General features: G+C 35.3%; 1 protein-coding gene across 2 annotated transcripts; it reads right to left on the reverse strand.

The window, feature by feature from the left end:
- Window positions 1-3,998: 3,998 nt before the first annotated feature.
- LOC113228802 (deoxycytidylate deaminase-like) lies at window positions 3,999-22,653 on the reverse strand. 2 transcript variants are annotated; one of them, XM_026462193.1, is made up of 5 exons: window positions 22,627-22,653; window positions 17,345-17,459; window positions 8,801-8,883; window positions 5,376-5,577; window positions 3,999-4,235 (listed from the first exon to the last, which is right to left on the reverse strand). In XM_026462193.1, the coding sequence occupies exons 2-5, from the start codon at window positions 17,440-17,442 to the stop codon at window positions 4,163-4,165; spliced, it is 456 nt and encodes a 151-aa protein (XP_026317978.1). In that variant the 5' UTR covers window positions 17,443-17,459; window positions 22,627-22,653; the 3' UTR covers window positions 3,999-4,162. The 2 variants fall into 2 exon arrangements, with proteins under 2 accessions (XP_026317978.1, XP_026317977.1); XM_026462192.1 differs by lacking the exon at window positions 22,627-22,653 and adding an exon at window positions 18,447-18,469.
- Between the last annotated feature and the right edge of the window lie 817 nt (window positions 22,654-23,470).

Below are 23,470 nucleotides of genomic sequence, written 5' to 3' on the forward strand. Positions count from 1 at the left end.
TAATTGTTTACAAGTTTTCGATCCCCCGCTTTGTAAATTGGGTGTACAATAGCCCGTTTGAATTGGTCAGGAAAGACTCCCGTAGAAATGCTCAAATTACATATATAAGTGAGCGGCGGTATAATGAGGTGTTTGTATCGTCGTAAAAAATTTCCAGAAATACCATCCCATCCCGTTGCACAATCTGCTTTTAGAGTGTTAATTAAATGCTCTACCTCTTGTTCATTCGTCTCCAATAAAACAAATGAATCACCACTACATCGTTCAACCAAGTAACGACTAGGATTAGACCGCGAGCCTTGCATGACGGAGTGTGCTAGATTAGGACCGGCGTTCACATAGAAATGGTTCACCATATCTATAGAGTCCTGAGGTGTGTTTCCTACGTGTAATAGTGAATCATTCGCAGCTTTATTTTTAGTAACATTGGTAACTTTACCAATGGCCTCCCATAGTTGTCGCCCATTTCCACAAGCCTTTCTGATTTCTTCCCGTTCAAAGTTCCTTTTTGCTTTTTTTAAGCGGGCATTGCAAAAGTTTCTATATCTCTTATAGGAGACTTTGAGGATTTCGTCGTTAGGATATTTTTTTAGTTTTCTGTGTAAATTGTCTCTGTGACGCATGCATCTTATTAAGCCCTGAGTAATCCATGGCTTCAATGCTCTTCGTCTACGAGATACATAATGAGATTTAGTGCATGCTTTAATCGCTAGACGAATGGGATCTGTCAAAAATTGAGTAGCAATATTTACATCAGAAGCGGAGTACACTTTGTCAAAAACTATTTGATTAAAAACCTCATCAAGTCCCACAAAGTCGATCTTAGAGATTTTGCGACTTGAGATTATACTACCAGTTTCCAAAGATAGCAGTACGGCATAGTGATCAGTAACCGTTGTGTCCAGGACTAGAGTTGTGGCCGCGAAAGTAGTTCTCAAAATAGTATGATCAATACACGTTCCGCTATCCTCCCGCGTAGTCAAGAAATGTCCTGGGTATAAGCCATAATGAGCTACGAGGTCCTGGTAGTCAAGAGAACCGGTATCGGAATTAGTTGGTGTGATGTCAATATTCAAATCTCCAATAATAACAACGGTACCAAAAGTCGATAGGTCACCGAGAACATGACCTAATGAGAACAGAAAATTATCAATGTTAGCAAATGCGGGCGGTCTGTATATAGTTACTACAGCCAGATGAGTACCAAATTTGATTATCAAACAGTTGAATTCGGACACTGACGGTTCCTCCACTGAAACGTTACTATAGGCGCTATTAACATAAACCACAAGGCCATCATTCTGGTTATATAATTTTGACGATTTATGTACGTTATATCCAAGTAGTGTGGGAATATTTGGGTTAAGAGATAGCCAGCACTCAGAGAGAATGATCAAATCGCAATACACTGGTACTCTCCGAAGTAGTGTTAGCAGACTCGGCATGTTAGCATTTATGCTACGGATATTCTGGGAGATAAAATTGAGCGTTTTAGAAGTCGGAGTGATTAGATTTACGCAATCTTCAGGAGTACAGAAATAAGATTCAAAAATTATCGTATTATCAATATATGTCAATAGATTATTTGTATTAGTCATTTTTTAATAAGACAAAAGAAATACACAAAAATGTGTTCATATATATAAAACATACATTATAAATCACCATGGAATGAGACGTTATAAATATGAAGTAATATAGGTACGATTTCGAGATAGTAGTAGGAGTTACTATATAATCATAGTGGGCATAACAGTAAAAGTTTGATGAGAGGGAGTAATATAAATTGTGGATGTGTAATATGTGTAGCAGTGTATTTTGTGTGTGTAGATCTACTTTTATGTGCAAAAGGAACATTTGTAAGTAGCTCCGATGGACATTCAAGATCAACAGAAAAAACAAACATGTGATAAACGAAATTTCGGACACCGAGTATAATACATAAAATATTTTAACTAAATCTAGTCACTTCTCATTTGTGCGGGGTAAATCACTTTCAGAGTCAATTCTTATGGTAGGTGAGCCCTCCTTTTTTCGGAGGAGAACAGTGCCATTTTGCGTCCAACAAAAATCGTATTCATTTGCTTTTGCAAAGTCTCTTGCAAGATGGTGTAGTTTTTTAGCACGAAAAGTAAGGTACTCCGAAATATATATAGGCTCTGTGGCTCCCTGAATTCCAATTTGGGTAGTGTTTAGCTTATTACTTTTGTTGATCCTATTAAATGCTCTAAGACCTTGTAATATATCTTCCCTCTTTTTTGCCGTAGTGAAATCCACGATAATTGGTTTGTCCTTTTCCTTCCTCGTGTTAACTCTATAAATGTCCCGTATATCCACATCTTCAACATTAACGCTAAGGACTGATGAGATCTTCTTGAAGGTGTCGCGTAGGTTATGTCGCGATTCGGTCTTGACTAATTTAGGCACATTGCGAATTTCAATACAATTATTTCTAGATTTTCGTTCCAGCAGCTCTATCTTATTCTCCAGTGAGACAATGTAGGTCCGATTCTGACTCCTATCCCGCTCTAAAACGTCCACCTTTTCTCTTAATTCCTCGTACCTACTACTTAGAAATTCCAGAGATTTTACAATTTCGTTATTTTGGACTTTGATATCATTTATTGATGTTTGAAGGACCGATAGTTTTTTGTCCTGCTCCCTCGTAAATACCGAAAACATTTCCTTCATTTTGTTCATAAAATCATCCATGCTCCCACCATCTAAGTTTCGTTTCTTGCGATGGGTAATATTATCGTCCAGAGGTGAGGTACTTTGTTGTGTGGATTTATTTGTTACATCTGTGAAGGTGGGTATCGACATTCGCGAGTCGCCTTTTGGTGTCGCCGATGGCGGAGTTCGCTTCATTGGCATCGAGAATGGACAAATATAAACAATCGTGTGATAACGTATCTAATACTACGATGTATCAGAGGTCACAAAACAGTGGCCGACCTTCAAGTCGTTCAAAATAAGTGCGATTTGTTTTCCGTCCAGTCAAGAAAGAACTAAGCCAAGCACGCGGGTCATCTAATCTGGTTGGGTCGCGACGCTCGCATACAAATTCGCTTTCCGTCCAATTTATTAAGACACTTACTTAGAAAGACAATTCACGGGTGCCTCTGCTAATGTGTTAGTGGTTTGGTGACTCACGGTTCGTATTGGAGAGGTGATGCGTATGAGAGTTTCTCGTTCTAAGTGTGCGTAGTGAATAGTAGTGATGTCACAGTTGGGTGTCCAATGCCGTTGTCCGCTTGCCGTCCTCGCAGTGACGTTTGTGAAGGCCGGTCATTAACCTCAGAGTGAATTTCGCATTAGAAGTTCTTCACTTTGTGATATTACTTTTTAAAATTGTGAGCGGTTGTGAAATGAAATTATGTTTATAATCTTTATTATTAGACCGATTTTGAAACTAATTTATGTATTGCGTAGCTAATTAGCTGGGCTATCTGGCAGTATGAGATATTTTTGCAAAAAATCACTTTTAACACCACTTTAGATTTTATGTATAGACAGCAATTTAAAATACGTGTCAATGCACTGGAGTCCGCGGGGGAAAAAGTAGTTATGTAGTTGTTGTCGATAGTTTTATCGATAGATTGTGAAAGAAGATAAACATTTGCCAAAAATGACTGAATTGTGAATGTTACTTGTGTTCTTAGGTTTTCGTGATTGTTACACATAGGAAATTAAACTATTTTTCCGGATTTAAATCGCGTATATTTGTTTTTTCAAACATACCTATATATTATAGGCTTAGACTATTTAAAGGGCACAAGTTATGTTGACATATATAAATCAGACGTTATATGTGTATGATTCACATGTATTTTTGTTTTTTCAAACAAAGCAACGTTTCGGGCCCTTTACAGGTACCGTGTTGAAAAAACAAATATACGCGATTTAAATCCGGAAAAATAGTTTCAATTCCTATTACAAACATTATTTATTGTTTTGTACCAACTTAATAAATTAAAACAGAATCATGTTTTTGGAAGTATTGCTTTTTATTATTAGTTCGCAAACAATTTTTGCTACTTACTTACATTATGTGCTACCCTCTAATTGAAATAAATTTGATTTACTTAAATTGTGCTTTTGAATCTCATAGAATTTTTCTAACACGCTCGCGTACCTAATGTTCTTAAAACATTACGTACAGTCACATTTTATACAGCACCTTTGGTCGATCTTCGTCAAAGTATACGTTAAACTCTTCAATTTCTGGATATTTCCTAAAACAAAAAAAATACAACGTTGATGAAAAAATGGAAAATGGATGATAATAAAAACCTTGCATAATTTTTTAAGGTTATTTTAATTCGAACGACAACCGGGATCTATTCATAAGGCCCTGCAGTGTAAGGAAGGACACGCTACAATAAGGTCCAAATAGGTTCGACGGCAGCTATAGGCGATTGGGGTTTTTTGTTTCGCTGAAATTTGTTAGGGTGAGTGCGAGGTGATCGTACTTATTAGCATTTTTTTTATTGTGAATAAGTACATTCAGCATCATGTAAACCGCTCAACCGTCAAGCCATGTAAACAGTCATATTTAGTCTGGAAAGTGGAACGTTATGTAAATGACGTTTGACACAATTTTCCACAAAAAATGACCTGATTGGTACTATGCAATATGCAGGCGGTTGCACCTACAAAAAATCATATCTCCTCGGGTATAGTAACCTTATTGTCGCTTTTAATTTACATGCAGTTTTGGAATTTTACTTATAATACTTGGTGTAATTCACCATAAAACTCCGTCAACAAATTTTCTTCTGAGTGTACGTACTGCGGTACCGTACTTAGAAAAAAACTTTATTGGCTGTGAGTTGACAGAGGTGTTAAGTTTCCATAACTAGTTGTCATTGTAATTAAGTTTCATTGAATGTTACGATGTTTCACATTCAATTGTGACTTTCAATTATTTTTTGTGAAATTACTTGAGTGAAGAAAAACTTCTCTTCACTCGTCTTCTTCTTCCTTCTTCTTCTTGTCACAGATGGTGCTACACAAAAAAGTCGTTAAATACAAAAACAAAGATATACATCAAGCACATAGAATATTTCGTACGGTCCGCTGGTTCGTTCAGTGGCTTAGTTGGCATAGCGTCTGTCGGTTTACTAGGAGACGCTGGTTCGAATCCAGCCGGATCGAAGGATTTTTTCTAAGTGTTCGATCTTTGTTTAGTAATTATAACAAAGTTTTCATCGTCTTGAAACTACAAAGTGCAAATAATTTTGTAGTTCCATGATAATAAAAATTTGATTAGACCTAAACGTACAGATGGAGGTCCATCATCTCTCAGCCAACAAAGCATTTTCCTAAGTAAACTAAAATTTTGGATCTATACACAGTTTATGCAACATACTTACCAGTGTTTGATATTTGCATCTTTTAACATTGGCAAAGACCCTTTGTATTTTTTATGATATTTCATATAGACAACTTCAGTTATGCCAGAACGTATGATGACCTTGGCACATTCTTCACAAGGTAACAGTCCTACGTAGAGGGTACAGCCCTTGACGCTTGTTGAGCTTTTGTTAATAATTGCGTTCATTTCTGCATGGCAAACTGTAATAGGAGACATGGTCTAGTATACTGTCATCAACACTGTATATCCCACGACCGGGCAGAGGTCTCCATAATATGGTATGGGATGGGATATGGAGCTGGTGTAGGCCATCGGCTTGGCCACGACTTTGGGCAACTGCGGTGTACGTGTTTAGACATGGGACATCTAAAGTGGCGCTTCTTTGCCTCGAAAGTAGTTCATATTTTAAATAAGAAATTTTGAATACGAGAGAAAGAAACCACAAATTGAATAAAGAGCGGTATAAATATGGCGAATATTGTTACTCGTACGAAGATTACAGGAAATATCCTGACAAGTTTTATGAGTACACGCGAATGACTGTAAAAACTTTAGATTACATTTTACCATCCAGATTGGTGGGCGATTTAATATTTCACTAATAAATATTTCAGTATCCATCTTTTGTTCCGAATAACATAAAATATTTTGTTTTTGCGACTGCCGCTGAGTGCGCCGTTCTGAGTCGTGACATTTATTTATTTATTTATTTATCTTTCTCTTACGCTAACATTACAGGTAAACTTAACCTAATTCGATAGCGTAACTATCTTATTATCTAATGTACTATCCTAAATATACGTAACTTATTCATGTATAACTTATTATAAATAATGCAGTTTTTGAGAAATCACTCAGAGCACACGTAAAAATATCCACTCTCTCGGCTACCGCGTTGAGAGTGCGCAAAGCATTTCTTTCGTTCGCCCGTACATTATTTTCTTCCCGCCGCGCTTAGCCTCTCGCATGCTATAAATTGTTCTGCGAAAGTCGCGCGCGATGTCGCTTAGAGCGAGGCTTCGTGGCGTGCTTCATACATTTTAATCATCGACGATACAGCCAATAGACTAGGCGTCTATATGTATATACGATTTTTTGCAAGGAATTCATTCTGTCAACCGCTTGAGGTAGGGTGAAGCGGGTTGCTTCGTTCTGATTGGCGCAATTAAGGTCATATTTATCGATAAAATGGAATTAATTAAATATAAAAACAGATTATATTTTGAAATATTTCTTTAAAGATGGTATTATAACAAAGATATCGCGGCATTATCTACTCGTAACATGATATTTACATACTAAGTTGGCAAACTTGTTGGTAATGAAACTATTTTTCCGGATTTAAATCGCGTATATTTGTTTTTTCATACAAACCGACGTTTCGGGCCCTTTACAGGTCTCATGGTCACGGTTGACCATGAAACTTGTTGGTATTAAACATTGTTCTTAATTTCTTCTTACTTTCAGTCCTATTGTTGTGCTGTATTTATACTGGTAGGAACATATTATCTAGATTAAAAAAGGACAATGTATAATATATATATATAATATTGACTTCGTAGTAGTAGTAGTAGTACCAAACTGACAATGTACTAAACAAAAGAGCATCTCAAAGTGAACAAAACTAATTATGTAACTTGTCGAAATGATAATAAATGGGTTATTTGATGAAATGATACAAAAGTTGATTGCTTGCCAGTAGAAAAGTAAATAGTCTTTGACTCATTAAAACAACATAATTGGTACGAGTATTATAATTTAAATCGGCACGTCACTAGCTTGAAGGAAATGAAAAAAGTAAGTAAAAGTGTAATTAGGTGCATCTTACTTATCACCGACGTCTTTTGTTTTACAAAAACCGACCAGTGAGAGATGAACACTCCGGTATACACTGTTGTGTAATAATTAGCAACAAAATATAATGTAAAATAATTACTTACAGGTGAAATCCTACTAAACAGGTTAAATCCTATCTTTCTGAAAACTCGAAGTTTGACTTGTTTTATCACAGCATCTAATTGTACAGGGAATCACTATAATACACTTTGCAATTTTTTACGTGCTGTCGCAGTAGTGTTTATCTGATTTATTAGTCAGATAAGTTGAAAGAAACTGTTCGTCTGTTATAAGGGATCTAGAGGCTGTGTAGTCGATTGATTGTGATAGTGATTTTAATACATTTGTTCTTGCCGCTCGGTGGCACGGTCGTGGCCAACTATTTAGACTATAGTGCTGGCCTGACGCGGGTTGGGGACTTCATTCGTATTCGACGAGTTACGTAAACATTCTCGAAAAAAGAAATCGACACCTTGTACGGTCAAGAGTACATCAAGCTTGAGGATGACGTGCTCTTGACCATGTACAAAAGGGAATGAAATATTTATTTATATTTGGTGATAACAGAAACTGAAATTCATTCAATACCAAAGAATTTAAAAGCGATAATGGTACTGAGGTTTAATTCCCAAAAGAATTTAATAAGATAATGGAATCTGAAGTTCTCAAATCTCTCTGAGAGTCTCGAAAAATTTTAAATAAGTAATGGAAATTAAGGTTTATTTAACAAAATAATTTTAAATAGGTAGTAGAAACTGAGGTTTCCCTTCCCAAAAGAATTGAAAAAGATTAATTTGTAATTGGAGAAGAAAGATTTATAATTGAATCTGTTTAGTTGACAAAGAATTTAAAACATAATTGTTTGATCACAAAAGGTAAAATAAATTGACTGTATACTTATAAATTAATTTCACAAACAAAACACGAAGTAAATGGAATCCAGCCAGTATATAATATACTCGATGATGGAATCCATCTCGTAAATCTTTGATGTGTTTAGAATTAAATATTTAATTTCATTACTATCCTATTTAAATATTGGTTAATATTGTCTTAACGGTTTTAACAATTGCTTAAATTAATAAAATTGCTTGATAAGGTACTTGTAAATGTAACACAATTTCGGAATAAATTCATAGTAACAGAAATTTATATTACAAACAATGTACTTGCACGGCATTAAAAAATATGTTGGTATTGCAATGTAAGTAAAAAAACCTTACTTACATTGTAATTATTACGTATTTTTTAAAATGAGTATTTGGAGGCTTCTCAGTTGTTTGAGTAGTGAAAGTCGAGTCAGGATCAGGAAGCATATTGTTTATTGTAAAATCCCGGGTGTACATCGCCTCAGTGACGCCACTCTCGCGGAGATACGATGCACTGCTGAGACGGCGAGACTGCGACGGCGAGAATGCATCGGCATGTAAATACGAAGCGCGAGCAAAATTTGACTCAGTGTTTGCCAGCGCGTCGAGCGCTGCAGATGCACATATATTGATGCAGCTACAAGTACATTGTCAAATAAAACGTTACATTAAAATCATCTGATGTATCCGAAAGTGTATTAAGCGTTAGTGAACATACCATATAGTAACCTATCCTCCAATCCTCCTTTTTTCTCCCACGAGAGTTTAGAATCAGGACACCCGATTGGCATACCATTATATCTGAAAGAATATGTTTGTGTACTGTATCATATTACAATCGTTTTCGTGTGTAGGGTATAATTCATATTATCAACGAGCCCTGTACCCCACCTACGGTGGGGTCGGGCTCGGCCTGCGGCGCGTGGCCGGGTTCAGTTTACGGGGTGTGCTCATGCTCTTCGGTGGCACAGCAGTTAGTGCTATGGGCGCTTGATGAGGAACAATTCCCGATTTGGACCAATTTAAGAAACGAACATTTCTAAGTTGGTTTTGGTCTGAGTATTCTGGATTATCGTTGTTTTGGTATTCATAGTACAGGAAATTCAGCAGTAGTTTGGCATTTTTTCCGCCTAAATACTTCTCTTTGGCATAGCTTTCAAGAAAATGGAATCTAACAGATATGGTCGAGATACAACAACGCTATAATAAGTATCTCATTTCCACTACATCGGGAAGTATGCCTTACATTTTTACAATTGTGAGATCTTGTACTTGTAATCTATTACGCCTCCGTATATAATTACCTCCATACGAAGGCGTGCAGACGCTTCAGGCTTCGCTCACCGCGGACCCCGGCCTGCGGCCTCGGCACTTAGGACTTTGTTTGAAAAAAATTTAAATAGCTCTTTAATGGCGGCCATATTTAAAAATTACAAAAATATATTTTGACCACTAATTATTTGATAATAAATAGTGGTCAAATCAAACAGTCTTAGAAATATTTTCGTGCCAATTTTCAGTCCGAGCAAAGCAAGTTTTTTCAATAGCCATTTACCTATATAAAAAATTACGGCTATATCCAAAAACGGCAGACACAAAATTTTTACCCCAAATTGTGATTGAGGCCATGCCATTTTCAGTCGAATTAGAAGAAATTTTTATCTACCGCCAAAAAAGTTTGAATGGCAGCCATATTGAAAAATGGCGAAAAAGAAATTTTGACCGCTAATTATTGTTTGAGTATTGAGTGTTTACTCATAGAGACCCCGACATGTCCATTTTCAATCGAATTAGAGCAAATTTTTATCTGGCGCTAAAAAAGTTTGTATGGCAGCCATATTGAAAAAAGGCGAGAAATAAATTTCGACCGCAATCAATTATATGGTATTGATATAATGTAATATTAAGACTATCCTGCTCAATTTAATGCAAGCTGTGTTTCATCTTTAATTAGTTGTGCATCTAGTTTAAATACTCTTACCAATGTAAAATGTAAATGTATCGATGTAACTATTGTTGATGAACCTAAATAAATAAATAAATTATGAAACACCTATAGAGAATTTTTATTAGTTGTTGAATGGCGGCCATATTAAAAAATTGAGTAAAACCATTTTTGATCACAAATTATTATCAAGCACTCCTAGAAACCCACACATGCCAATTTTCAAAGGGATCAGAGCATTTTTTTTTCTGCCGTTAACGAACGCTTCTATGGCGGCCATATTTAAAAATGGCGAAAAACCAATTTTGATCACAAATTATTATTATATTAAATTATTTTATATTATATTATTTTACTTCTAGAGGCCTCCGCATGCAAGTCCGTTTCGGCAGCCACTTTTGACGAAAAAAACGCTTATATGACAGCCATATTAAAAAATGGCGAAAAGAAACTTTTGACCCCAAATTATGGTTAAGGACTCCTAAAGACCCCCGCATACTAATTTTCAGCCGGATCGAAGCAAGTTGTTCTTCGGCCGCCATTTTGAATTCGCCACCATGATTTTTTTTAACCCAGGCAGTTGACCACTATTAATATCTATGACATTCCTTCGAGCACCTCCTACCTATCACTAATAGTTTCCGTGATAGGAGACTTTGAAATTTGTATGTCGGCCATCTTATTTATTTGAATTTCGAACATTTTTTACTTCCGGCGGAAATTGACCAGGGTGTACCTCATAAAAGTGCACAAATATTCCCTCCATATATTATAGTTGTTACAGGCCGTTGATCACTCTTTCATATTTTCCACATTTAGGTCTTCTCATATTTGATGAGCAGTAGGTTCATATCATTTTTCCAATGTTATAATCTTGTAAATCTTTTCTTGGTGCCTACTAGAATAACTTTTACTACTGCCACTTGTTTAGACAATATTTATACTAACGCCGTACCTAGTAATAAATCTATTATAAATAAATTAACTTCTGATCACTGCGGTCAATTGGCCACTTTTAATATAACTGTTGACAAAATGCCAAAAAAGGATATCACATGTGTTCCGATAAATAATGGTCGACTTAAAGCTTATAGAAATAATGTAATGCTTAAACTAACTGAACTTCCGTACGTTAACGATCCCAATAAATTGTATAATTCAGTTTTCAACATAGTCAAAAGTGAACGTGATAACGTTTTTAGGTCCAAAATCATAACTATTAATAATTCATCAATGAAATTTAGTGATTGGGCGACAGTAGGAATTCACAAAAGTAGACAAAGACTATATGATCTTAACGATGAAAGGACTTATAACACTAGTAATAGTTTCAATGATTTTGTTAGGAAATATTCGAAAATGTTTAAACGTGTTTGTGTTGCAGCCAAAGCATTGTTTATAACTAATAAAATAAAAAGCAGCGCGAATGTAGTAAAAGCGACTTGGAATATTATAAACAGCGAAACTGGAAGGGTCAAACCTCGTAACTTAGATTTTCAACTAAGATTTAATGACAAAATTGTAAACACAGACGCAGAAGTTGCTAAAATATTTGAAAATTTTTTTACTGACATTCCAATTTTGACTACTAAGTCGTTAAATTCATCTCCCATCGCCGCTGAATCCTTACTAAAAGAAAATAATGCAGTTAGTATCACTAATTTAAGGTTCCGTCATGTATTTCCAAACGATATTGTTAAAGCCTTTAAGTCTATAAACATAAAAAATACTGCTGATCTTGATGGTCTTTCAGTCAGAGTAATTAGTTCTATAGTTGATTGTATTGCGCCTTATTTAGCCTGTGTCTTTAATAAATGTGTTGATGATGGTGTCTTTCCTGACCTCATGAAGCAAAGTAAAGTTATTCCACTTTTCAAATCTGGTAGTATTTCTGACCCCACCAATTTCAGACCTATATCAATACTACCAACTCTCAGTAAAATATTTGAAAAAATTATTCTAAATCAGATGTGTGCCTATTTTTATAGTAATAACTTAATGTCTCATAAACAATTTGGTTTCATTCGGGGTCGCTCTACAACCGACGCTGGTGTCGAGTTGATTAATCATATATTTGATGCATGGGAAGTCTCACATGACGCTATTGGTGTATTCTGTGACCTTTCCAAAGCTTTTGATTGTGTGCACCATGACACAGGTCAGGAAACTTCGCCATTATGGGATGGCGGGACGTGATCTCGACCTTCTTAAATCGTATTTGCGTGGTAGGGTACAGAGGGTCGATGTTAACGGTACGAGATCGTCAGGATCTGCAATTAGCATGGGTGTCCCTCAAGGTTCAATTCTAGGTCCATTTTTGTTTTTAGTTTATATTAATGACTTACCTAGCCTTATGGAGGGTGTAAAACATGAGATAGTATTGTTTGCTGATGATACTTCCTTATTATTTAAAGTTAAAAGGCACCAATGTTCCTACGACGATGTGAACAATGCTATATCTAAAGTAGTTGATTGGTTTGCTGTTAATAACCTACTTCTTAATGAGAAAAAAACAAATTGTGTGAAATTTACATTACCCAATGTTAGAGAGACGGTAACAAACGTTGTAGTTAGAAACGAAAAATTGAATCTTGTGGATACAGTTGTATTTCTAGGTATAACGTTAGATGCTAAATTGCAATGGGGTCCCCATATAAGTAAGTTATCAAAACGGCTCGGCTCTGCAGTGTACGCGATTAAAAAAATAAGGAAACTTTCAGACGTCGAAACCGCTAGATTGGTTTACTTCAGCTACTTTCACAGTCTAATGACATAAGGCATTTTGATTTGGGGTAATGCCGCCGATATCAACAGAATCTTTGTCCTGCAGAAACGTGCAGTTAGGGCAATTTACAATCTGGGCCCCAAAGTATCTTTGAGAGATATGTTTAAGGAAATTAACATTCTTACACTAGCCTCACAGTACATCTATGAGAATGTAATTTATGTTAAAAGGAATAGTAATTTATTTATGAAAAATAGTGACAGACATAACATTAATACGAGGAATAGAAATAAACTAGCTTTTCTTGATAGTCGTCTTCACAAAGTCAAAAAATCATTTAAGGGGCAATGTATACGCTTCTATAACAAGATTCCGGTTGATATACAAAATTTGCCTTTCACGAGGTTTAAAACTATAGTGAAACAAAAACTTTATACTAAAGGTTATTATACAACTTCTGCGTACTTGGTTGACAAAAATCCGTGGTAGTAACCCGTTTAGCTCATGGAGGTAGTCTCGATCTCTGATGTTTCAAATAAAAAAAATAAATATTGTAAATGTTATTTACAAAGAGCAACCCCTAGAGTTTCTTGCTCATTCTTCTCAGGGGAATCTGCCTTACGAATGAGCGGTAGAGTTTAATATTGTGACGATTTCGAGTGTAATAATGCTTACCTATGAAATAAAGATTATTTTGAATTTTGAATTTAGAATTTTGAATTTTGATTCTTTGCCTTGGAGCCTATCCGCGTACAACGGTATAAATATCTTTTTTCCACCATATCGGGAAGTATGCGTTCTATTTCTATCAGTGAGTAAGAACTTGTAGCTTTATATATATGTTACCGGAAATTACCGGAAATGTATGTAATCCGTCATTGTATACAATTCCTAGGAAATGTATGTAATTCCTAAAATCGCACGGAAATGTGTAAAATAAATTATATTAGACACATTTCCTAGGAAATCTATACATTTCCTAAATAGCAATCGGAAATGTAAAACATTTGAGATTTCAATGGGTACGCGGGGATAGCGGGGCGAGGGGAGGGTATTGCTTCGTCTGATCAGGCGATCGCGCTAGTGCCGCGTAAACTGTCAGTGCGTACGCGCGTCGCAGTCCCTCTGGGCAGAAACGAATCGGATTATTTAGGTTAAGTTAGGTTTTTTTTTATACAAACGCGGAAGTCCCTCTGGGCAGAAACGAATTGGACTATTTAGGTTAAGTTAGGTTTTTTTTAATACAAACGCGGAAGTTCCTCTGAGCAGAAACGAATCGGATTATTTAGGTTAAGTTAGGTTTTTTTATACAAACGCGGAAGTCCCTCTGGGCAATGAGTGCTTTAATAAAAAATATTATTCTCATTTTAACAACGTGTTTTATTACAGAAAGCATTATTTTTATACATTTCCTAATACGATATTGGAATTATATACAATTCCTAGGAATTGTACACATTTTCTAGGACATTTATGTAACAAATAGTTTTTGAAACAATATTTTATACATTTCCTAGATAGCTTCGGAATTGTATACATTTCCTAGGATTTGTATACTACAATTACTAGATTTCATACATTTCCGGTAACATATATAATAATAATAATATAATAATAATAATGTCATAATTACGTTGAAATGAGTTAATAGGTTTTGTCTACACACATACGAGTACATATCATAAATCCTCTATGATGTGTTCTAAAACTGCAAATTACGACCAGCATAAAGATAAACTGTTTTGTTACCACAAATTTCTCATCTCTGAAAATGTTATTTATTGCTTAATATTAACATCAAATTTGATTTTATTATTACATTCAAAGAAACCCGGCGAAAGCTGACCCAAAATCAACGAAGTGCCGTTCATAGACTTTGCTAGTATAATTTTACGTTTTAGTTTATACCTAGTTATTAATATATTTTTGTATATTTTTAGAAGTCGGGAATAAAGAAATTGCAAAACAATGTATTTTGGAATAGATGCAAGAACACAACGCAATTGATTCAGTTTGACCATAGATTAGATAACGTTCTTGTACGCACGTTTCAGTTTAAGCATGATTACCTATCTAAAGTATTGGTTATTTTATAGTACTCACATAAAACATCAAAGCTATAAAATACCTAATCAAATAATCAATTAAACAATAATAACATAAAGTAAAAAATAAAATACATTGTCACAAAAATGTTTAGACAATAGTTAAATGAGAGATACGAAGGTTAGCAAAGGAACGTTTTGACAAGAGGTCTCTTGCCAATGTCAATGTCACATTGAGATTGAGCCGGTGTGACCATTTGTGGCAGATTTTTGCCATTTGGGCAGATATAATTTTTATTCATTTTCATTGTGGCAAATGTTAACGTTGTATTAAATGTGGCAGAGTTTGGCAGATTTGGGAACATTCTGCAAGTTACTTATTATTTTTGGGAACAAACTGAAAACTTGTTGTTTTCTGCTACTACGAACAAACATGTAAAGCTAAATACAGGACAATGTTATAAACATAACCTATATCAACTTTATAACCCCAGCTTCTACAGTCTGAGCTCAATTAGCTTTTTGATGCTATGTTAATGAATCACAAGTATTGATAAGTCTCTTTGATGCACGTCGTCACAAAATTCACGGGATATCGCCATCCTTCTTTCGAACATCTCTGAAAAACAAAACAATTTGATTCGAACTCAATTCTAATGTTATTCGAGATGAAGTTTTATTCGAAATGAAATATCAATTGCAAACAATTTTGTCAAATCTCACACGTTACTTGATATCCAACGATGTGATAGGATAGGGCCGACTCTAGTTTGTCTATGAATAAAAAAAAAACTACGGTAGCGTGAGGATGCGTGAGAAAAGTTTTGAATTGCCGCCATTTAGTTTGTTTTGTTGTTTATCACATCATAGAGAGCTCATAATATGTGTATAGATAAAGTAGTGTAGCACCTGTACATAATTAGGCAATAAAACACTCGTGTCATGTTTTCATGATACTCGCCTGTTGGCTCGTTTCAGAAACCCACACTCGTATTTTAATGCTTTTCATTATGTAACACTCGCATAAACTACTATTACATGTTATGAGCGACGAGGTCTTTTGTCCTATAATAGAAGTATTAACTTAGCTTAATTGGTTAATCTATCTTAATGACTAATATTATTTTAACCAAAATCTATGTAGCTCTTGTTCAGTCAGTTATTGTTTACTGTATACCAGTTTGGGGGGAGCTACCAGGATGAAGTTTATTGACTTGGAGAGAGCTCAAAGAGCCCTTTTGAAGGTCATGTATTTCAAAGCTTTTAGAGTTTCCACAGATGTGCTATATAGGATCGGCAACCTCATGAGTGTCAGAAAGCTGTACATTCTGAACATGACCCTAAGACTACATAAATCTACAAAAAAAAAAAAATAAACAAAATAAACGAAGAAATGATATCGTAGCATATTCACGCACTGTCCGAACAGCATTTGCCAGTCGACAGTACAACTCGCAAGCTTGTTATGTTTACAACTCCATCAACAAAACGTTACGAATTTATCCCATGAAACTATATGACTGTAAGAAGGCGATAAGTGAATGGTTGAAAACCCTTCCTTATGAGGAAGTGGAAAATCTCTTAGAAAACATACCTTAATTAACAACACTACAAATCATTTAAGTACATACTCGTAACATGCATACGCGCGCAGGTACGCACACACGCTCACACACACTCTATCTCTCTCTCTCTATCTCTTCACACACAAACACACACACACACGCACGCACGCACATGCGCGCACTCACACTCACACACATTCTCTCTCTCTCTCACACACACACACACACACACACACACACAAGTTGATACACATTACATACTGAACATTTTTCATTTTATTTTTAATTTTTATTAATTTTTTTTATTTTCATTTTTAATTTTTCCATTTTAAATATCATTATATCTTAAAACTAACCCACTGATGTAACTTTGTTCTCAGTTTTAAGCTTAGTTACAAGGCTTTCCCAACACAAGCATACATTTGCTTAAAGGGAGGACCTGATCTACCATTGTTGAACCAAATTGAGATATAAATATTTTTTTTTTTTTAATATATCACAAAATAAACGATTTGATTTTAATTTCGATTCAACTTTAAAACTATAGGGAAATAAAAACTTTGTAAGTATTAAAGGTTATTTTTGTTTATTATACAACTTCTGCGTACTTGGATGAAAAAAATCCATGGCAGTAACTCTTTTAGCTTTTTCAGATCGTCTTCATCTGTAATATCCGAAAATAAATATTGTAAATAGTAAATGTGTACAAATGTTTATTTACAAAGAGCTACCCCTAAACTTTCTTAGTCATTCTTTTCTGGGGATGCTGTCGTACGGATGAGAGTAACAGTATAACCATAGTGATGATTTCAAGTGTAATTTTTAAGTTTAATGAATGTCAACATGTTTTACTGCCATGATATGCAATTATTTTTTAACGTTAAGTATGTTATAGTTTTTGCCATCAACCACGTATTTAATGAGGCGAGATTGTCGTCAAATGTGGGACTATAATAAAGTCAGAATTATTTCAAAAACTCACCCAATAGAAACAATAATTTTGTCATTATTAACGACGCAAGCGCCAACCTGAGTGCTCGGATCTTTGCTCCTTTCAGCTGCTAGGCTTACAATACGCATGTAGAAATCTTCTTCTTCTGTAAAATTTTTAATCCGAAAATTATTGTTAATACTGCCCTTATGGACAGCCAGTAAGTAGTCTTGGGTCTATGTCAGTTTTGGATCTATGTCAGTTTTGTAAAATTGTTTAGTACAAATTCTTGTAAAACGTTATTATATTATATTTTATTTTTTTAATTCAGACAACGGGGTGTATAAATAGGTTAGTAACACTTTTCTTAGTAGCTATATTAGTAAAAAGAAAACAAACAGAAATAATACTAAATACTAATATTTAATGGTGTTTGTCTTTTGTGCCTTGAACAGACTTCTCTATAACACAGATGCATGATAACTTAATAAGCATGCCCTTTTATTTACAAGAGATATAAGGTATAAATGTTGTTCTATCGAAAAATAACTTACATACTGCCAGTTACACAAATAGGCGCCTTGACGTCGAGTTGCGGACACTAGCCCGTTACACCAAGTACCAAGTACCAAGTACACAAAGAATACATTTACACAAGTGTTATTTGTAAAATACTAACAACTTTGCAGGACTATATTGCTAACATCATAAACAGCTACGTTTGCAGGCCTTTTACAAAACATAATTTTATTAGTTGTACTACCTGACACTTTTTATTTTGTATTTGGTGGTATGGCCGTAAGTTCAAATGTGCAAGCGTGCGCCCTGACGATCATCACCCCCGCTCTTGTGTTTTAGAGTTTTGAGCGATTTATGTAAATATTTTTGTTTTAGTACGGAACTAAAATCTGACGTATTATTAAGTCATGGAACAAAAGTTGTTGTATACGATGTTAATACAGTCCTGGGAGGTTGTCAGTATTTAACACATAATCCTGTATAATGTATAATGTTATTAAACCTAAAGTAATTCACACTATATAAGTAGTTAAAAATATTTTAGTATATTAGAATTTCGCTCTTTGAAAGAGTTTGAATGGTCTTAAATTGTGTTCTACATTAAAAGGGTATACAATTATTAATGCAATCGTACCATAATATTGACTATAATTGTTCGGGTATATCGAGAATTTGAAACTAGTACGTATTGTTATGTAAGTCTGATCAGAATACGACACACAACAGTCCTTTGTTGCGGTTACTGACTTTCGCTGTTGCTGTCACTCTTATCTGTAACGAACGGTGTCAGAATAAGCATTGCATCATGTATCGAAATGGTGTAATAGACGTCATAAGTAAGCCAAGCACCTAAATAAATAGTTGAGAGGTCAACATAATAACACAAAACACGCCACGAGGCGTAGGCGTAGGCGAGGCATCGCGCGCAATTTTTGCCGAGCGGTTTACGCTCGAGCCACACAGAGGCGGCCGCGGAAGCGTTCCAAGCGCAGGAATTTTTGTAATGTACGAGTTTATACGATCTCTGCAACACTGAAACGCGCGGCCACCGCGCGCTTCAATGTGTTAAATTTCGATTCGGTCCATCATCATCTTCTCTATGGTTGTGGATGCCCTGCCACTGAGTGCTTCCGACCATTGCCTGGTGAAAACGGTATCCGTATACTCCCCACCCGATCAGGATGCGTGGTAACAAAATGAAATCTATCAATTCGTACCTTTGTTATAATAATAAAGCAACATGTAAGTAGCAAGTAAGGTCTGAGAGAGAAATGGCGTATGCTTACGATTTGAAAATTTTACAGTGCTGTACATAAAGTTCCCTTTTGTTTTTATATTTTATTTATTTATTTATTTAAACACTTTTTTGTACCACAAAGTAACTTACAAATTTTCAGAAACAATTGAAATATTTGTGTACAGTGGCGAGCTTATCCCATAAAGAGATTTCTTCCAACTAACCTTTGAAATAATGAGAGGAAAGTTGGTTTTTCGGGTGGCACTAAAAATAGATAAGTAAAGAAATGGAATATACTATACTCAATAAATACATTTTTAATAAATCAAATGTACATACGAATACATATATATTAAGTAATGTTGATACATTAATACATACAAAGTCTATAATAAAATGAATGCACAAAATAAAACTATTAATAAATATATCAAATGTAAATAAATATTTCATAAGCTCTAACATGTGGAGTCTGAACAATCCCAAAACTTCAAAAGAGCACCCTTGAAAACCCGAACCGAAGGCGACTGTCTGACCTCGACCGGGAGAAGGAATATTTTATATGATTTATAACTAATCACATATTTGAAAGTGCGGTTTTGTGCTTTATTGTATTGAAATGATGTCGACTTTTAACCGACGACATCAAAAAAGGACGAGGTTCTCAATTCGACAATTTTTTTTTGGATGCGTGGTACACGATAACTCCGGCCGGCATTTCTGAACCGATTTTGATGAACCATTTTTAATTGGAAAGAGTGTACCTCAGTAGTGGTCCCATTTAAACTTCAAGAAAATATTCCACTTCTAAGGGTGGCAAACTAGGGGATGTATCTGGTTTCGCGCACTTTCCGGTAACCGATTTCAATAAAACATGGCAAATGGATGTAATTCTACGAACTTTTGAGGTCGGTTTTTTATTACTCTGTACTGATTATTTTAGCCGATTGTTAGGGTCATTATTGTCTATTATTTTTGTGGTTTAGTAAAATTATCGCGTCATGGTGCTCCTGGGGCCTACGAATGGCGGTTTGCGTAAATTGTTGGCTATTTGTGAGGATTATGCCAATAAACATGGGTTGAAGTATATAATTCAAATAAAAGTGAGCTCTTGGTATTTAAAGGCAGAAACAAACCACCAAACTCTGTCCCTCCAGTGTACCTCAATGGTTCACCACTGCAGAGAGTCACGCAGTTTAAATACCTAGGGCACATTGTGAATGAAGACTTGAAGGATGACTGCGATATAGAAATGGAACGCAGGGCGCTGTCTGTAAGAGGGAATATGCTGGCTCGGAGATTTGCTGGTTGTACACTTAATGTCAAAGTCACTCTGTTCAAAGCATTCTGCCAATTTTTTTACACCAGCAGTCTGTGGACTAGTTGTTCCCAAAAATCATACAGCGCCCTGCGCATATTGTACAACAACCTGTTCCGGGTGATGGTGGGGCTTCTTCGACACTGCAGTGCTTCGGGCATGTTTGCCGATGCGCACACAAACGACTTTTTTGCGCTTATGCGTAAAAAAGTTGCTTCTCTAATTCAAAGAGTGAGGGGAAGCTCCAACAGTCTTTTACAGGTAGTTGAAAGAAGGCTGGATGGTGCAGTGCTCGACAGGCTCAACGAGCTGCACGCTACTCGTGCACCTCGGTGACTCTGCCGACAGCGGTGTACCCTTTAGCAAGTGTTATTATTATTATTATTATTATTATTATTATTGTAGTACTAACATAGTTATTAAGGTTTTTCTGTTTACTAACAATCTATGGACCCTGTTGTCTGAAAATAAAGATATTTTATTTTATTTTATTTATTTCAGTTGTTATTGTGTAAAAAAACTTTATGAGGAAAAAACCCTTACCTTTAGTATAATAAAGCCACATGTGATCATACGTTAAAAGTGCTTTTGTCGCATGATCGTATCATACGAACTAAATGAAACAAAATAATATGTGAAATTTTATAACTCTCCGATTTCAGCATAAAAAAGTTATCAATGAATTTTGTTCGGAGAGTCTTCAATCCCTCCCCTGAAAAGATCGATGCAAACACGCGTTCGTGAAACGCGCGATTGCATCGCTACACTTGCTATTTATAGGCGATTTGTTTTATAATATCAAGTGACGGGACGAAGAAGTCGTGCGCCTGATGGTAAGCTACACGCCTGTTCATAACAGGTGCAGTGCCACTCAGAGCTTTAAATCGCGAAGATCTGAGGGGCACTGCCACTGCTCCCGTCACCCTATAATATAATAAGTTGTCAATGTAATATAAGTTGACAAGTCCCATGTGCCTGTAATTTCACCAGCACCCTTAACCTTCAAAATCGGAACGCAGTAAAGTTCAAAATTACTGCTTGGCGGCAGAAATAGGTAAACTGGCAGTACTTCCCTGGACGAACTCTTTCACTCCTGGAGGAGCTCTACTACTACTAAGCAAACGCGAGATTGCATCGATGCGATCGTCTATAAATCTACACTAGGGATTTATACAAAACATTCAATACGGCGGGGTTCATATAAATTATTTTAATAATAGTGCTAATTAGGATTCAATAATACATTTTGTCTGATAATTTGTTTGTTTGTTAAGTTATATAAGTCGAAATTTAATTTATTTTTATGTTGATGATTTAGGTTATAAAATTATTAAAATGATGTTATTCTAATTTGTATGTAACTGACAATAGTTTAAGTAGCTAAACAAACACCAGTGATCCAAGTTGGTACAAATATAAATAGTTTATTATTATTTATTATCATAAAAATATTGCCAATAGAGTTGTGTCGGTCGATCATTTTTGATAACCCGGGTAGATCATGACTCGTGCGTAGTGTGATCGGGTCAAATGATTCAATCATATGTTCGATATTTTAGCGGGTCACCCGTCCCTCATGATACTTCTATGGCGTTTAAAAGTGTCAAATTACGCTATTAGCTTTTATTTTTTCCTGATGGGTAATGTGTCTATAGTTAAATGCATCATTGATAAACCATACTTAGGACACTAAAATTTCCTTCTAGAAAAACTAACGGTGTTACAAAACAAAAAACTTATGAGCATTCAAAATTACTAATTCATTATTCATTAATGTTTTAAAATTAGCTAGTGCCCTCTTACATAAACACAACATACCGAAAAACAGATTAAACTTACAAAATATACGGAGTCTCCATTACGTATGTAATGGAGACTACGCCGCGGAGCAATTAGGATGAATGATTGATAGACTCATTCATCCGTTAACCCGTTGTCCCGTTGACTCGTTGATCGATTGCTTGACTTTTTGGTTCGATCGAACGAAGGTTCTATCGAACGAAAGTTCTATCGAACAAATGTTCGACTCAAACGGACTTCATGTGAGAGTGGACGAGATAACAATAATATCTTGAATTGTTGAATAATATCTATAATTATAATGATAAAGTCGAATATTGCGCGCACGACCCATGAAACTCTAAAATGATCGGGTTATTTAGAAGCTAGTAACCGGGTTATCGAGTCACGCGTGCTGTTCGAATCATTTTGATTCGTACGAACACGATCGACACACATCTAACTGCCATGTTTACTTACCAGTTCGAGGTCTTATTTCAGAAGGTGAGGTATATGAAGTCATTTTGTATTCAATTTATTAAACACAAGCAAACCGCTAACACTACGTTTATTATCTTTGTGGTTTAATAATCGCAGCGAAAAGAACGACACAAAAAATGACAAAGCTACATTTTAGCTTTTTTGGTAATGAACTATTGTATACATTTTGAAGAACAAGGACAACGACATGAAATTGCGTATATAGCTATCTATGTCGTTTAATCATCGCCGCGAAAACGATGAAACAAAAAATGACAATGCTAAATTTGATTATTCGGTAATGAACTATTGTAATACATTTTGAAGAACAAGGACAACGATATGAAATCTTTGTCGTTTAATCATCGCTGCGAAAACCATGAAACAAAAAAACGTCTTTTCATTTCGTTTGCCGCGCTCAATTTTTACGTTTATAAAATGACTGCGCAAATGTTTTAAAATCATTTGTGACCTTGCAGCCATATTTGGCACTGTGTTAATCTTTGTGTTTTTGTACGAAATCACCTGGAATACGCGAGCCAAGTCTGGAACCCCAACTATAAAATTTACATTAATCGAATAGAAAATATCCAAAAGAATAATAATAGATTACAAAGCTCTAGTTTGGACATCAGGTAAAACCAACAGCTGCAAACGATACAATTTTCTTCTATTAGAATACCGACGTACAATAAGCGACATCTGTACTAATAAAGCCTCCGTGAACGACCATTGTTAAACATACCATTAGTTAAAACTAATTATAGACAAAATTCCTTATTGTTATATTATATTGCGTGCCATCTCTGCGTTTAATAAGTGGTGTGTGGACTGTGATCTTGAT

This window comes from Hyposmocoma kahamanoa, unplaced genomic scaffold (assembly GCF_003589595.1).
Source record: "Hyposmocoma kahamanoa isolate Upper Pololo Valley unplaced genomic scaffold, ASM358959v1 244, whole genome shotgun sequence".
NCBI classification, from domain to species: domain Eukaryota; kingdom Metazoa; phylum Arthropoda; class Insecta; order Lepidoptera; family Cosmopterigidae; genus Hyposmocoma; species Hyposmocoma kahamanoa.